At 40.5% G+C, this 18,098-nt stretch overlaps 1 protein-coding gene across 2 annotated transcripts in view; it reads left to right on the plus strand.

The window, feature by feature from the left end:
- Virma (vir like m6A methyltransferase associated) overlaps positions 1-18,098 on the plus strand; it is a 75,532-nt gene that overhangs the window by 21,894 nt on the left and 35,540 nt on the right. For both annotated transcript variants that reach the window (XM_042672926.1, XM_042672927.1), the window contains exons 6-11: positions 722-844; positions 2,638-2,910; positions 7,180-8,320; positions 10,884-11,375; positions 12,642-12,796; positions 13,849-13,931. In XM_042672926.1, the coding sequence (XP_042528860.1) occupies positions 722-844; positions 2,638-2,910; positions 7,180-8,320; positions 10,884-11,375; positions 12,642-12,796; positions 13,849-13,931 (2,267 nt within the window). The remainder of the gene's footprint in view (positions 1-721; positions 845-2,637; positions 2,911-7,179; positions 8,321-10,883; positions 11,376-12,641; positions 12,797-13,848; positions 13,932-18,098) is intronic.

An 18,098-nucleotide genomic window follows, 5' to 3' on the forward strand; every position in this document is an offset into this window, starting at 1 on the left:
GTCTTTTTTTTAATGTTTTATTTTATTTTATTTATTTATTTTGGTCAATCATGGGGCTTGAACGCTAGGCCTGAGCGCTGTCCCTCAGCTCTTCAGCTCAAGGCTAGCGCTCTACCGTAGCACCACTTCTGGTTTTCTAGTGGTTTATTGGAGATAGTTTCACTGCTTTTTCTTCCTAGGCTGGCTTTAAACCATGATCCTTACATGTCAGCCTCCTGAGTAGCTAGAATTATAGGCATGAGCCACCGGTGCCTGGCTTTAGGTTTTATTTTTAAAGAAAATATCTGTATTTCTCTCTTTCTTTCTCTCTGTTTTTCCTTCTTTACCTCACAACTTTTTTTTCTTTTCTACAGACTACACATGCTAGGCAAAGGATTTACAATTGAGCATCTCAGCTAGGGAGTTTTTCAAGTTGATACAGGAGTTTCTTTTTCATTCTGCAATCCAGTGCTATTTTTTTTTTTTAACAGAAGAATTGAAGAATAGCTAGAAAGTTGGGCATGGGTTCCTGGAACATTTATGTTAATTTTTTTTTAGGAGTGCATTTGAAATATGTTTGTAGGAATGTATTATTAAATATAGAAGTAGCTTAACTTATTAAGCTACTCAATACTTAACAGTAAATTTTGAAGATAAACTCAAATGAAAAGCATTTTTCATGCATTAATTTCACTATAACAATTTGAAATATTTTTTTCCCCTTTCTCTAATAACACTCTAGTCGATGGTGAGAAAGAAGATCAGTTTAATGGAAGTCCTCCAAGACCACAGCCAAGGGGACCAAGAACTCCTCCAGGGCCTCCTCCACCAGATGATGATGAAGATGATCCTATGCCTTTGCCAGGTATAGAATCAGAGCTATGGGCTTGTAACCTTCCCTTCTCCCACCATTAGTGTTAGTGCTTTTTTCAATTGAAAAAAAAATTGTTTTTATTTATTTTTTGGTTCTCACACTCGGGATTGAATTCAGGGCTTTGCACTCTGGTTTAGCTTTTTCTCCCAAGGCTAATACCTCTACTTCTGTCTTTTTTTGTTGTTGTTGTTGTTGCTGGTGAGGCCTGAATTCTGGGCCTGGGTGCTGTCCCTCAGCTCTTCAGCTCAAGACAGTGCCGCTTCCCGTTTTTTCTGCTTATGTGGTCTGAAGATTCGAACCTAGGGCCGCATGCATTCAAGGCAAGCACCCTACCACTGAGCCACCTTCCCTCCTTCCCTTTTTTTTGTTTTTTTCCCAGTCATAGTGCTTGAATTCTGGCACTAGGCACTGTCCCTCAGCTCTTCAGCTCAAGGCAAGCACTCTACCACTGGAGCCACAGCACCACGTCCAGTTTTCTGGTGGTTTATTGGCGATAAGAGTCTCATAGACTTTCCTGCCTGGGCTGGCTGTGAACCTTGATCCTCAGATCTCGGCCTCCTGAGAAGCCAGGATTATAGGCATGAGCCACCAACACCTGGCAAGGATTGTGTTTTGAAATGAACTCAGGAATGAAAGTCTATGAAGCCCTTACTCTAGTTACCCACCAAAAAGCTGAAAATGAAGCTGTGACTCAAGTGGTAGTGTACTAGCTCTGAGACAAAAGTGTAGGGACAGCAAGCACCTAGTCCTTGAGTTTAAGCCCTAGGAATGGCACAGATACCAAGAACAAACAAAACAAAAACTACAAATCTCTTGGATTCATCTACCTAGACTAGCTTTAGTCCTCATATTCCAGCCTCTTGAGTAGCATAAGCCACTAGCTCCTGGAACTCGTTAATACACATATATTTTTTAGAAGCCTTTTTTTTTTTTTCCCCCAGTCCTGGGGCTTGAACTCAGGGCCTGGGTACTGTTCCTGAGCTGCTTTTGCTCCAGGCTAGCACTCTACACTTGAGCCACTTCTGTTTGTGTGGTACTGAGGAATTGAACCTAGGGCTTCATGCATGCTAGGCAAGCACTCTACTACTAAGTCACATTCACAGCCCTTCTTAGTATTTGTTTTTTTTTTTTTTTTTGTTGTTGTTGTTGTTTGTCGTGGGTGGGACTTGAACTCTAGCCTGGTGTTGTTCCTGAGCTCTTCAGCTCAAGGCGGGTGCTCTACCACTTGAGTCACAGTAGCGTTTTCCATTTTCAGTTTTCTGGTGGTTAATTGGAGATAAGAGTCTTATAAGCTCCCCATGGCTCATGCCTGTAATCCTAGCTACTCGTTGGGATGCTGAGATTTGAGGATCAGAGTTCAAAGCCAGCCCAGGCAGGAAAAGCTGTGAGACTCTTATCTCCAATAAACCACCAGAAAACCGGAAGGGGCACTGTCACTTAAGTGGTGCTAGGCCTTGAGCTGAAGAGTTCAGCGACAGTGCCCAGGCCCAGAGTTCAAGCCTGATGACCAAAAAAAAAAAAAAAAGTCTCGTAGACTTTTCTGCCCAGGCTGGCTTTGAACTGTGATCCGCAGATCTCAGCTTCCTGAGTTGCTAGGATTATAGGCATGAGCCACTGGCATCTGGCCTCTTAGTATTTTTTGAAAGCAAATATTCTGCTACTTTTTAAGGTATGCATAAGCTAAGTCATCCAGAATGTCATTAACTTGATGTAATATCCAGTCCTGCTACTTTGTGTTACTTAAATCATTGAAATAATCTGTCTTAAATCTCATTTTTTTTCAGTGTCTGGTGATAAGGAAGAGGATGTTCCCCATAGAGAAGATTACTTTGAGCCCATTTCTCCAGATCGGAATTCTGTTCCCCAGGAAGGTCAGTATTCTGATGAAGGAGAAGTAGAAGAGGAACAGCAAGAAGAAGGAGAGGATGATGATGATGATGTGGATGTAGAGGAAGAAGAGGATGAGGATGAAGATGATCGCCATACAGTAGACAGTATCCCTGAGGAGGAAGAGGAAGATGAAGAAGAAGAAGGTGAAGAGGATGAAGAAGGTGAAGGTGGGTTATATTAATTCGAACTTTTTGGTTTTAAGTACTAGAAATTACCTAGATGTAGCTTTAAGCACTAACAGAATTTTTTTTTTTTTTTTTTGGGTCCTGTCGTGGGGCCTGAACTCTGGGCCTGGGCGCTGTCCTTCAGTTCTTCAGCTCAAGGCTAGTACTCTACCACTTGAGCCACAGCGCCACTTCCGGCTTTTTTTTTATGCTTATGTGGTGCTGAGGAATTGAACCCAGGGCCGCAAGCATGCAAGGCAAGCGCTCTACCACTGAGCCATCTTCCCAGCCCCAGAAAATTTTTTATCAAAGATAAAAGGGATTCAGGAAATAAAGAGTTAAGTCGGTAGCCTTCAAGACACAACTAGAAGTGAGATTTGTATATCTGCTTTTTGTATTTATTTTATTCTGTATCAATTAACCTGTTTATTTTCTCTGCAACCAAATCTCTGTTAAACCAACTTGAATTGTCTGACTTGATTTCACTCCCATTTGCAATTTCCTAGGAGAACGATTTTTGTATTTCTTGCCACAATATGAATTGAGCCTTGTTTCCATCAGCTTTAGCCAGGAAGACTGTCATGAAGTAAAAACATGGTGATTAGAGATTTGGTGGCTTGAAGTATTTCTCATTTTATTTCTGGGATAACAAGACATCTATTATAGGTAGCTGTAAAGCTTAACAGGTGAAATAGGAGAAGTATTAAAAAAAAAAAAAACAGTTTGTTCAGCCGGGCGCTGCTGGCTTACACCTATAATCCTAGCTACTCAGTAGGTACTGAGATCTTAGGATCGTGGTTCAAAGCCAGCCTGGGCAGGAAAGTCTGTGAGACTCTTTTCTCCAATAAACTACCAGAAAACTGGAAGTGGTTCTATGGCTCAAGTGGTAGAGCACTAGCCTTGAGCTGAAGAGCTGAGGAACAGTGCTCAAGTCCAGAGTTCAAGCCTCATGACACACACACACACACACACACACACATACACACACACACACACACACACACACACACACACACACACACACACACACACACAAAATTTGTTCATAATTAACTATTAGGAATTAGGAAATAAATATACTTGAACCATACCTCCCACTTTATTCTTCTTTCTTTTTCTCCCTATCTCCCTCTTTCTCTCTCCCCCTCTCTCTCTCCCTCTCCCTCTCTCTCTCTCTCTCTCTCTCTCTCTCTCTCTCTCTCTCTCTCTCTCTCTCTCTCTCTCTCTCTCTCTCTCTCTCTCTCTCGTCGGTCGTAGGTTTGAACTCTTGGCCTAGGTGCTGACCCTGTGCTCTTCAGCTTGAGTGCTCTGCCACTTGAGCCACATTGCCATGCCTGCTTTTCAGGTGGTTAATTGGCAATAACAGTCTCATGGACTTTCCTGCCCCAGCTGGCTTTGAACCTTGATCCTTAGATCTCAGCCTCCTGAGTAGCTAGGATTACAGGTGTGAGCCAACGGTGCCCGGCTTATTCAGGCTTTTTTGCTGGTTAATTATATTTCTTTTTTTGGTCCGGTTGTGGGGCCTGAACTCTGGGCCTGGGCGCTGTCCCTCAGCTCTTCAGCTCAAGGCTAGCGCTCTACCACTTGAACCACAGCGCCACTTCCGGCTTTTTTCTTTGTTGTTTTTTTTTTGTTTTTTTTTTTTTTTGGGTCCGGTTGTGGGGCCTGAACTCTGGGCCTGGGCGCTGTCTCTTCAGCTCAAGGCTAGCGCTCTACCACCTGAGCCACAGCACCACTCCGGCTTTTTTCTTTTTGCTTATGTGATGCTGAGGAATCGAACCCAGGGCCTCAGGCATGCAAGGCAAGCGCTCTACCACTGAGCCATCTTCCCAGCCCCTCCGGCTTTTTTTTTTTTTTTTTTTTTTTTGTCGGTCGTGGGGCTTGAACTCTGGGCCTGGGCATTGTCCCTCAGCTCTTCAACTCAAGGCGAGCGCTCTACCACTTGAGCTACAGCGCCACTTCCTCCGGCTTTTTTCTTATGTGGTGCTGAGGAATGAACCCAGGGCCTAGGCATGCAAGGCAAGCGCTCTACCACTGAGCCACCTTCCCAGCCCCAGTTAATTAGATTTCTGATGCTTGTAATCCTACTTACTCAGGAAGCTTAGATCTGAAGATCATGGTTCAAAGCCAGCCAAGTACAGGAAAGTCCACGAGAGTCTTTTTTGTTTTTGTTGGTTATGGGACTTGAACTTGGAATCTGAGCGCTGACTCTGAGTTGTTTTGCTGAAGGCTATCACTCTACTACTTAGAGCCACAGTTCCACTTCTAGTTTTCTGGTGGTTAAATGGAGATAAAAGAATTCACAGGTTTTTCTGCCTTTTCAACTGTGATCCTAAGGTTTTAACCTACTAAGTACCTAGAATTACAGGTGTGAGCCACTTGTACCTGCTCTATGAGACTCTTATCTCTAATTACCACCCAGATAGCCAGAAAGAGCTGTGGCTCAAGAAGAACACTAGTGTTTTTTGTTTTTATTTTTTTCAGTCCTGGGGCTTGAACTTAGGGCCTGGGCACTGTCTCTGAGATTCTTTTTCTCTAGGCTAGCACTCTAACACTTGAGCCACAGTGTCACTTCTGGCTTTTTCTGTTTATGTGATGCTGTGGAATCGAACTCAGGGCTTCATGCATGCTAGGCAAGCACTCTACCACTAAGCCACATTCCCAGCCTAGAGCTCTAGTCTTTAACACAGAAGCTCAGGGAAGTGCCCAGGCCTCCTTGAGTTCAAAGCCCAGGACTGGCACAAAAACAAAAAGAAAATAAATACAAAGCCTGCCCTAGTGGCTCATGTCTGTAATCCCAGCTGCTTGGGAGGCTGAGATCTGAGAATCATAGTTTGAAGCTAGCCGCTAGTCTGGTCGGGATAGTCCATGAGACTCTTCAATTACTAACCAAAAACATTTTGAAAGTGACTTGGAAGGATGACTGTACTCTAGTTGAAACTGTGGGTCAGCCGGACAGAAGAGACAGTATAGGGGCTTGGAAGGTGGCTCAGTGGTAGAGCGCTTGCCTTGCATGCCTGAGGCCCTGGGTTCGATTCCTCAGCACCATATAAGCAAAAAAGAAAAAAGCTGGAGGTGGCGCTGTGGCTCAAGTGGTAGAGTGCTAGCCTTGAGCTGAAGAGCTGAGGGACAGCGCCCAGGCCCAGAGTTCAGGCCCCATGACCGGACCCCAAAAAAAAAGAGAAGAGACCGTATAGGAGTGTGTGCAGAAAAGCAAAATGGATACAACTCTCTGCAGCGGGATCAAGCTGTGTGCATCAGTACAAACGATGCCATCTTTGTTAATGGAAAAGAAATGACTAATCAGTTGCCTGCAGTTACCTCTGGATCCACTGTGACTCTGTGGAAACTTCAAGCTTGGAGTGACTATTAGCTCCAAAAACAGAGAAGTGGTTTTTGATTGGTTACTTGATCAGTCTCCTTTTTCTATCCAGGATGGAAAGTTTTGGTGTTTTGAGAGTTTGGATATATGGCTTTGATTTGCAGGGTTTATTGTAGCTATCTTCATTGTGGTTGTAGCTGATTTTTTTGTTTTTTTTTGGTCAGTTGTGGGGCTTGAACTCTGGGCTTGGGCACTGTCCCTGTGTCTTCAGCTCAAGGCGAGCACTCTACCACTTGAGCCACAGTGCCATTTCCAGTTTTCTAGTGGTTTTTATTGGAAATAAGAGTCTCATGGACTTTCCTGCCCAGGCTGGCCTTGAACCGCGATCCTCAGATCTCAGCCTCCTGAGTAGCTAGGATCACAGGCGTGAGCCACCAGCGCCCAGCTGTAGCTGATTTTTAAAAGCTGAATTCATCTCTTTGGCGTTGGAAATGAAAAGCATTTACAGATTCATATTCTAATATTTTAGTAATAGGAGAATTGAGCAGTGCAGACAAAACCATAATTTTTGTTTTTAGCCTACTGTTAAAATGCTACAACACAATAAAAATGAAATTAGCTGTAAAACAAAAAAATTTCTGGAAGTGGAGCTGTGGTTTAAGTGGCAGAGCATAAGCCTTGAACAATAAAGTTCAGGGACAACACTCAGGCTCTGAGTTCAAGTCCCAAGGCATGCACCTTTCTCTTTAGAGAAAGAGATGGAAACGGATAAAGCAGTAGCAAGGAGAGGGAGAAGAGAGAGTAATCGTTGTTGTAAAGGGAAACAAATGGATTATGCTGAGAAAAATAATTAATTCATGATGTTTTGCATATTATAAAATAAATTATTTTTTTGAGAAAAAAATATCCATTAATCACCAATGGTATAATACTCTGAAACTTATTTTCAGGGGATGATGGTTATGAACAAATTTCCAGTGATGAAGATGGAATTGCTGACTTGGAGCGGGAAACATTTAAGTATCCAAATTTTGATGTTGAATACACTGCTGAAGATTTAGCATCTGTTCCTCCTATGACATATGATCCATATGACAGAGAGCTAGTGCCACTCTTATACTTCAGTTGTCCATACAAGACTACTTTTGAAATTGAAATCAGTAGAATGAAGGATCAAGGTCCAGATAAAGAAAATTCTGGGGCAATAGAAGCATCATTGAAGTTAACTGAATTGTTAGAGTTGTATCAGGAAGATAGAGGTGCAAAATGGGTAACTGCACTAGAAGAAATTCCAGGTTTAATAATAAAAGGATTAAGCTATTTGCAATTGAAAAACACAAAACAAGACTCACTTGGCCAATTGGTGGACTGGACAATGCAAGCTTTAAATTTACAAGTAGCCTTTCGACAACCCATTGCCTTAAATGTCCGACAGCTGAAAGCTGGGACCAAATTAGTATCTTCATTAGCAGAATGTGGAACTCAAGGAATAACAGAATTACTACAAGCAGGAGTGATCAGTGTATTATTTGAGCTTCTATTTGCAGATCATGTTTCATCTTCCCTTAAGTTAAATGCTTTTAAAGCTTTGGACAGTGTCATTAGTATGACAGAAGGAATGGAAGCTTTTTTAAGAGGTAGTCAGGATGAAAAAAGTGGCTATCAAAAACTTCTGGAGCTCATACTTTTAGATCAGACTGTGAGGGTTGTTACTGCTGGTTCAGCTATTCTTCAAAAATGCCATTTCTATGAAATCTTGTCAGAGATTAAAAGACTTGGTGATCTTTTAGCAGAGAAGACTTCACCTGTTCCTAACCATAGTGAACCTGATCATGACACAGATGCTGGACTTGAGAGAACAAATACGGATTATGAAAATGAAGTAGAAGCGTCTATGGACATGGATCTTTTGGAATCCTCAAATATAAGTGAAGGGGAAATAGAAAAACTCATTAACCTCTTAGAAGAAATTTTTCATTTAATGGAAACTGCACCTCATACAATGATCCAGCCTCCTGTTAAATCTTTTCCAACAATGGCAAGAATTACTGGACCTCTAGAGAGAGATGATCCATACCCTGTTCTCTTTAGGTAAGACATATTTTGTCTTTTGGTGGAAAAAGATTTCACCAATCATTAGAGGTAATTGTATGTCCTACGTTTTTTGTTGTTGTTTTTGTTTTTTACTGTACTGAGGATTGAACTTAGGACTTTCTGCTTACTATACAGGTGCTCTACCACTTGAGCCATGCTTCCAGCCCATGATACTGTTCTTTTTTCTAATTCTTCATAATGCATAAAATGATTGTAAAAATAATTGGTATTTCAAACTAGATATTCAGTAGCAAAACTGAGAATCATGATCCTGTAATTGAACATATATTGTTTTAGTAGTTAAAGCAGAATTAAGAACATGTGTGAAAGATAGTAAACAATTAGTATAAGCAAGTCTGTAAGTAAAAACAAATGGGAAGTAATATAAAGGCCTGGTATAGGAAGGAGAGAGCTTTTATCTATGAAACTTTGTACCTTACTAACTCCAATACATTGTAAGTGAACAACTCTTTCCTTAGATTCAAAGCAGGTCAGCAGGGATTTAAGTTCTCTGTGCTTCTAGTTGCTCCTTGTGATCTGAGCATTCTTTTATAACTTTAGAGAATGCTCTGAGAATGAAGGCTGGAAGAGGCAGAGTGAATACTTAAAGCTAGATAGTGAAAGTGTGAACATATTGAATAGTGGGAGTTCAATGATGAATCCTTGGGGAGCAGAAATATATAAATGAGCTGGGTACCAGTGACTCACACCTGTAATCCTACCTACTCAGGAGGCTGAAATCTAAGGATCACAGTTTGAAGCCAGCCTGGGCAGAAAAGTCCATGAGACTATCTCCAGTTAACCACGAAAGAGCTACCAGTGGAACTATGACTCAAGCAGAGCACCAGCTTTGAGTGCAAAAGCTAAGGGAGAGCTCAAGGTCCTGAGTCCAAACCCTAGAGTGTATTCACACATGCACGTGTGTGTGTGTGTGTCCGTGTACACATGCCCAGATACACATACACGTTATGTATTCAAATAAACTTTGTAATTTGTACAGACGTATTCAGGTTTATTTATTTATTTATTTTTTGGGTCCAGTCGTGGGGCCTGAACTCTGGGCCTGGGCGCTGTCCCTCAGCTCTTCAGCTCAAGGCTAGCGCTCTACCACTTGAGCCACAGCGCCACTTCCGGCTTTTCTCTTTTTGCTTATGTGGTGCTGAGGAATCGAACCCAGGTCCTCGAGCATGCAAGGCAAGTGCTCTACCACTGAGCCACCTTCCCAGCCCCTAAGGTTTATAATAAATCTAAGCTTAATGTTTATTATACATGCTATATTTTTCTTGGGTAAACTAATTCTTATATAACACTAGGCCATGAGTCATGAAGAACTCTTAACAGAAAAAGAATGTGTGATAAGTAGCTTAGAAAGAAGGCCCAGAGCCGGGCACTGGTGGCTCATGCCTGTAATCCTAGCTACTCAGGAAGCTGAGATCTGAGGATCTCGGTTCAAAGCCAGCCCGGGTAGGAGAGACCGTGAGACTCCTATCTCCAATAAACCACCAGAAAACCGGAAGTGGCACTGTAGCTCAAGTGGTAGAGCGCTGGCCTTGAGCTGAAGAGCTGAGGGACAGCGCCCAAGCCGAGTTAAGCCCCAGGATCAACTAAAAAAAAAAAAAAGAAAGAAGGCCCAGAGTTTAGTCAGGATTAACTGAGAAGGAAAAAACTATCAATTTATCATTTGGTCCAGTGGAGAAAAGACTGGTCACTTTTTGTTTGGTCGGTTGTGGGGCTTGAACTCTAGGCCTGGGCACTGTCCCTGAGCTCTTCAGCTCAAGGCTAGTGCTCTACCATTTGAGCCACTGTGCCACTTCTGGCCTTTTCTGGTATGTGGTGCTGAGGAATTGAACCTAGGGCCTCATGCATGCGAGGCAAACACTCTACCACTGAGCTACCTTCCCAGCTCCCAGACGTGCCACTTTTATTGCGGTTTTCAGCAAAAGGAGTTTATTTCTGAGGATAAGAATTAAAGACACAGCCGGGTGCTGGTGGCTCACACCTGTAATCCTAGCTACTCAGGAGGCTGAGATCTGAGGATTATGGTTCAAAGCCAGCCCGGGCAGGAAAGTCCGTGAGACTCTTATCTCCAATAAACCACTTGAAAACTGGAAGTGGTGCTGTGGCTCCAGCGGTAGAGTGCTCGCCTTGAGCTGAAGAGTGCAGGGACAGCACCCAGGCCTAGAGTTCAAGCCCCACGACTGATCCAAAAAAAAGAATTAAAGACAGCTGGGTGCCTGTAGTTCACACACACCTGTAATCCTAGCTACTTAGGAGGCTGAGATCTGAGATCTGAGGATCATGGTTCAAAGCCATCCTGGGCAGGAAAGTCTTGAGACTCATCTCCAATTAACCACCAGACTACTGGAAATGATACTATGGCTCAAAGAGATAAAGCCCTAGTCTTGAACAAAAGAGCTCAGGGACAGTGCCCAAGCCCTGAATTCAAGTCCCACCAAAAAACAAAGTTACCAAATTAAAGACATTAAACATTTATCCTTTCTAGTGACTGTTTCATAAATAATGCTTTGTACTTATTTGATATATGTCAATTTTTCCACAGATATCTTCACAGTCATCACTTCTTGGAGTTGGTTACCTTGCTTCTATCAATTCCAGTAACAAGTGCCCACCCTGGTGTGCTACAATCCACAAAAGATGTTTTAAAGTTTCTTGCACAGTCACAAAAAGGTCTTCTTTTCTTTATGTCAGAATATGAAGCAACCAATTTGTTGATTCGAGCTCTGTGTCATCTTTATGATCAAGATGAAGAGGAAGGTCTCCAGTCTGATGGTGTTATTGATGATGCATTTGCCTTGTGGCTACAGGACTCAACTCAGACATTACAGTGTATCACTGAACTGTTCACTCATTTTCAGCGTTCTACAGCTAGTGAAGAAACTGACCATTCTGATCTTTTGGGAACTCTTCACAATCTTTATTTGATTACTTTTAATGCTGTGGGAAGATCAGCTGTTGGCCATGTTTTCAGTCTTGAGAAAAATCTCCAAAGTCTCATTACTCTAATGGAGTACTATTCCAAGGAAGCCTTAGGGTAATTTTCTACTTCTTAAACTTTCAAGTATATTAGAAAACTAGATGACTAATAGGCTAGTTATTTTTTTTAAAGTATCCATTTGAAAACAAAAACTATATTTTTTGAGATAGGTAACTTATTAAGAATTAGTATTGCAGAAATCTCTGAAATATAAGATGTGGCTGTAAAGCTATTTATTGGACTTTTCATTAGTTTCAGTTGCCTTATGAAAAAATCACAGTTTAGATTCTGCTCATTTGTGTAGAGGGGAATCCTAAGGCCCAGGAATATATACCTTAAGAGTAGTGAGCATTTTCTTGTTGTCTTCTGCCCTTTCCTTTTAAAACCTCATAGTGCTGTGGTTTCAGAAGTGATTTGACTGGATGGGGCATTTGAGAAGGATAATGGTTTTGAAGAGCCTACCAAGTAGTATGGTGGATTCTAGTGTAAGAAGAGAGAGACATGTTCTTTTTCTTGCATATATTGCGTAAAACAGTAGCATCCATATAAATGCCTTCACAGTGGGGACTTGGTGTGACTCCTTGAATGGTGAATCTTCTTTAAGGGCCTGTGAAAGCAAACTTTGGTGGCTTTTATACTTAGCTATATCTTAACAGCTCTGAAACAGAAGACTGAGTGATGCTTCAGATTATCACATTTGTTCCTATATTTCCAGATTGGATGAATATTTTAAGGAGAACAATATTTTTAAAATATACTTGTTAATACTTCATTGTTTATTTTTATTCTTAATAGAATTTTGCTATCTACTGTGTATGCTTTTATTCTTACATACAATTGTCCCTCCTTATCTGTGATTCCTGCTTCCATGGATTTCAGTTATGAATCAAAAATAATTGGAAAAAATGTATCTGTACTGAACATGCACAGACTTTTTTCTCATCATTCCCTACACAATATAGTGTAACAACTGCATTTACACTATATTAGATATTACAGGTAGAAATGATTTACAGTATATGAGAAGATGTACATAGATTCTTTGCAAATACGATTCCATTTTATGTAAGAGCCTTGAACCTCCATGGATCTTGATATCATGGAGGTGTCCTGGAACCAGTACTCCATGGATGCTAGGAATGACCTCATTGTCTCATAGTGTTTTCAGGTGAATTGGATTTGAACTGTAAAATCTGATTTATTATCTTCAAGATATTAGGTGATGTCAATTCCTTGTTTAAAACCAAATAGAAAAGAATGTTTAAAATCATTCCTGAAAATTTTTTTTTACTCCAAACTTTTAAAAACCTTATTTTGTTTCAGTGATTCCAAGTCTAAGAAGTCAGTAGCTTATAATTATGCATGCATACTTATTTTGGTGGTGGTTCAGTCTTCCAGTGATGTCCAAATGCTAGAACAACATGCAGCATCTCTCTTGAAGCTTTGTAAAGCAGATGAAAATAATGCTAAATTGCAAGGTATGGTACCAGAAGTTATTTTAAGCATTTGTGATTTGTGAAAGAAAAGTCATTGAATATCTATATTTGGTGCTTTATCGTAGTTAAATAAAATATACTTTTTAATTTTTTGAAATTTCTACAAAGGCAGTCAAGCCATAGATTTGATAAAACATTTCAATATATAAATTAAAAGCTTTGGAAGAGCTATTGGTTTTTTTTTTTTTTGAAAGTCACAAAAATTGGTGGTTAAAGTGTATAATCAAAATGGAAGAGGTTGACTTGGAATGTGGCTTAGTGGTAGAGTGCTTGCCTAACATGCATGAAGCCCTGGGCTCAGTTCCTCAGTACCACATAAACAGAAAAAGCTGGAAGTGGCGCTGTGGGTCAAATGGTACAGTGCTAGCCTTGAGCAAAAAGAAGGTCAGGGACAGTGCTTAAGCCATGAGTTCAAGCCCCAGGTCTGGCACAAAAAAAAAAGAAGGAGTGGATCTGGGGGTGTGGGGTATACAGAAGGATCCAAAGTTGAGGCTGCTGGGTGAGTAGCTTATACCTATAATCAATCTTATCTACTCTGGATCTGAGGTTCATAGTTTGAAGCCAGCCTCGGCGGAGAAGTCCAAGGAATTTTTAGTTCTAATATATCACCAAAAAGTGGGCAGTGGAGCTGTGGCTCTTGTGGTAAGAGGGCTAGCCTTGAGCATAAAAGCTCAGGGACAGCACCCAGGCCCTAAGTTCAATCATTAAGACAGGCTAGTTTAGGTTGCAAAGTGAGACACTGTCTTAAAAAACAAGACTAAACAAAAATATAGGCCATGTAATCCTAGCACTGGAGAGGCTGAGGCAAGAAAACCTTGAGTTCAGTTCAAGCCTATAGTTCATATCAATATACTTTCTCAAAAAAAAAAGCAGGGAAAACAAATTAACACAAATGTATCCCTTTATGAAATTTAGATTATTGAAATTAATGCAAATCTAATAATGTTTTTCTTTGGAAAAATAGCTTTGTTTTCTTTGTTATAACAGCTTTTAGTTTTAAATATTATAGATTATTTTGTTTGTTTGTTTTTAAGAACTTGGCAAGTGGCTTGAACCTCTGAAAAACCTTAGATTTGAAATTAACTGCATACCAAACTTAATTGAATATATTAAACAGGTAAGTAAAACTTAAAAGGCTTTGATTTTATGAAACTTGTGATAATATATTAAGTCATTTGTATTGTTAATGGCAAAATCTTGTCCTTGATTTATTAGACCATATAGGCACAAATGAAATATAGATAGTTTTGTGTTTGAATACACACATACACACAGTTGTGTGTACTACATTGCTTTTCTACTGGGTCTGTGCTAATTTTTATTTGAAGTAGGAATAAACTTCATTTTGATGATATTTACAAAAGTATTTTAAAGTTTTATTGGGGTATTATAATATGTAACTGTTTCAATTAAACTTTTTTTTTTTTGTCAGTCGTGGGGCTTGAACTCTGGGCCTGGGCGCTGTCCTTCAGCTGTTCAGCTCAAGGCAAGCGCTCTACGGCTTGAGCCACAATGCCACTTCCGGTTTTCTAGTGGCTTATTGGAGATAGGAGTCTCATGGTCTTTTCTGCCTGGGCTGGCTTTGAACTGTGATCCTCAGATCTCAGCCTCCTGAGTTGCTAGGATTACAGGTGTGAACCACCAGCTCCCGGCTCAGTTAAACTTTTTTTTTTTTGGGTCTGGTCATGGGGCCTGAACTCTGGGCCTGGGTACTGTCCCTTAGCTCTTCAGCTCAAGGCTAGTGCTCTACCACTTGAGCCACAGCGCCACTTCTGGCTTTTTTCTTTTTGCTTATGTGGTGCTGAGGAATGGAACCCAGGGCCTCATGCATGCAAGGCAAGCACTCTACCACTGAGCCACCTTCCCAACCTTCAGTTAAAATTTTAACTATTGGAAATCTATTTCATTCAAAATTTTTAGTTGAAAGCCAGGTGCTGGTGGCTTGTGCCTGTAATCCAAGTTACTCAGGAGACTGAGATCTGTGGATCATGGTTCAAAACAAGCCTGAGCAGGGAAGTGCATGAGACTCTTTATCTCCAGTTGACCACCAGAAAACCAGAAATGGCGCTGTGGCTCAAGTGGTAGAGTGCTTGCCTTGAACTGAAGAGCTCAGGGACAGCAGCTAGCCTCAGAGTTCAATCCCCATGACCACCAAAAAAAAAAAAAAAAAATTAGGTGAAAATTGATATGTCTACTTCTAGATAATCGTAGAAGGAACTAGTTTTCTCTGGCTAATTTGAGATAGTTTATATCCTTGAAATTTATAAATTGAAATTTCTAAAAATTTATATCCTTAATTTATAAATTGGAATTTCTAAAAATCTATAAAATTCATCATGAAAATCTATAAAATTCATTACAAAAAATTTATAAAGTTCTATGTAATCTATAAAATTTATTGCAAAAACCTATAAAAATGTACTGATTTTGTAATAGTTTGCTGTTAAAAATTCACACTGGAAAACAATCACTCTATTATTAATCTTGAAAGTTATTTTTCTTTGCTCAAATGTAGCATATGATGATATGTTAAAAGCACTCGTAAGTATGCTATATAGACTTGGAATTATCTTTTTCTTTTACTTGGCAAATGAGATGTGTATATGTTTGCATCTATGGGGGTGAGGTGGGGAACTATATTGATCTTTAAACTGCAATGTAGGGGCTGGGAAGGTGGCTCAGTGGTAGAGCGCTTGCCTTGCATGCCTGAGGCCCTGGGTTCGATTCCTCAGCACCACATAAAACAATAAAAGCTGGAAGTGGCGCTGGGGCTCAAGTGGTAGAGCACTAGTCTTGAGCTGAAGAGCTGAGGGATAGCGCCCAGGCCCAAAGTTCAGGCCCCATGACCGGACCCAAAAAAATAAAAAAATAAATAAATAAACTGCAATGTATGTTTGTAAAGGATTATATATACGTATTCTAATCTTGCTAACAGATTTTGACCTAACAGCAAACAAAATATTGTTTAGATTTCTCTGTTTCATAATTTTCTGGAACTTCATTTGCCTTTTTGTTTTTTAGCACAAATATAAATATCTTGTAAATATAAGTGTTCATGAATTTATATATATATATAGATATATAGATATATTTTACTGTAAAGATACTGTACAGAGGGGTTACAGTTACATGAGTAAGGTAATGAGTACATTTTCTATTGGGCATTGTTACCCCCTCCTTTGTTTTTCCCCTATCATCCCTTCCCTCCCCAGTGGTCATGAATTTTGTATACCTGTTCTTAGTAATTCTGCAGTTTGCCAATATCAAAGTGCTTGAGTAAAGATACTTAACTACTATGAAACTTTTAGTTACAGAAATTTGAATTATATGACACAAGAGTTTTGATTCTTATGTCCATTTTTACTCTGTCATGGTATTATTATAAGTATCTGTACTAAAGACCGTTGCTTCAAGACTGAAATTTCACTTTTGGCTCTCTCCTGCCTTAAGTTCAGAAAAAAATTAGAGGAAAATGTAAGAAAGAAATTGTTTTGTTTTTGGTGCTGGTCCTGGAGCTTGAACTCAAGCTTGGGGGGCTCTCACTGAGCTGTTTTTTGTTCAAAGCTAGTGCTCTACCACTTGAGTCACAGTTCTTACTCTAAGTAGTTTAGTGGAATCTTTTCTTTTTTGCCTAGGCTGACTTCGAATTGCCATCTTCAGATCTCAGCCTCCTACGTAGCTAGGATTACAGGCATGAGCCATCAGTGCCTGGCTAATTTATTGATTTTATATTATTTAGAATGTTATTTTATGAAAGCTACAATTTAGACTATTTGTTGTTATAAATTATACCATAAGCAGGCAGTAAAGACACAACCAGCTTCATTTCTTGTTTTCGTATAACCATGTCCTTGACGCTTGGTATCTCCATTTAAAAAAAGCAATCTATACTGTGTGGTCCAGAAAGATTCCATGTTGCTTCTCTGAAGTTTAGTATCTACAGAGCTTTTTAAATGCAGTCATTGTAGTCTGACAGGTTATTATATACTTGTAATCTTAGTTACTTAAGAAACTAATACAGGAGAACCATGAGATCAAGACCAACTGAGGTACTTTACCAAGACCCTGTGGTCATTCTAGTCAGCTGCTTCATTTTGGAGAGAGAAGATGGTATAAAATGAATGAATAGGAAGTGGCGCTGTAGCTCAAGTGGTAGAGCGCTCACTTTGAGCTGAAGAGCTGAGGGACAGTGCCCAGGCCCAGAGTTCAAGCCCCACGACCGACAAAAAAAAAAAAAAAAGTTACAATTTAAAAAACAAACAAACAAACAAACAAAAACGAATGAATAGGATGGGCTGGGGAATGTGGCTTAGTGGTGGAGTGCTTGTCTAGCGCGCATGAAGCCCTGGATTCAGTTCTTCAGTACCACATTAACAGAAAAAGCCAGAAGTGGCGCTGTGGCTCAAGTGGTAGAGTGCTAGTCTTGAGCAAAAGAAGCTAAGGGACAGTGCCCAGTCTCTGAGTCAAGCCCCAGTACTGGCCAAAAAAAAAAAAAGGATGTATAGGAAAAATTTATTTTAAATTCTTTTTTTGAGAGTACTGAGGATTGGACTTGGGGCTTGTCAGGCACTGTACCACCTGAGCCATGCCTCCAAGAGTCCCTTTTTACATTGATTTTTTTTTTTTTAATAGGACTTCCGTTTATGACTAGGCAGGCCTGAACTGTGATTCTTCTACTTGTTCCGTTTACCAGTGGCAATGATAGGCATATACCACTATGCCATTGTTTTGTGTTTTTTTTTTGGGGTCCGGTCGTGGGGCCTGAACTCTGAGCCTGGGTGCTATCCCTCAGCTCTTCAGCTCAAGGCTAGCGCTCTACCACTTGAGCCACAGCGCCACTTCCGGCTTTTTTTTTTTTTTTGCTTATGTGGTGCTGGGGAATCAAACCCAGGGTCTCACGCATGCAAGGCAAGCGCTCTACCACTGAACCACCTTCCCAGCCCATCATTTTGCCATTGAGAGGGATGGAGTGTAATGACCTTTTATGTCTGGGCTAGCCTTGAACTGTGATCTCTGATCTCTGTCTTTGCAGTAGGTAGGATTACAGGCTTGAGCTACTATATCCAGCCCATTTTAACTCTTAATACAGAGTACCATACATTTCCGTTATCATTGTTTCAGTCAATACATTAAATACATTTGTATAATCCTTTTTTTTTTTTTTTTTTTGTCGGTCGTGGGACTTGAACTCTGGGCCTGGGCGCTGTCCCTCAGCTCTTCAGCTAAGGCGAGCGCTCTACCACTTGAGCTACAGCGCCACTTCCGGTTTTCTGGTAGTTTATTG

Source organism: Dipodomys spectabilis, unplaced genomic scaffold (genome assembly GCF_019054845.1).
Source record: "Dipodomys spectabilis isolate Male_0828 unplaced genomic scaffold, ASM1905484v1 ptg000783l, whole genome shotgun sequence".
NCBI classification, from domain to species: Eukaryota; Metazoa; Chordata; class Mammalia; order Rodentia; family Heteromyidae; genus Dipodomys; species Dipodomys spectabilis.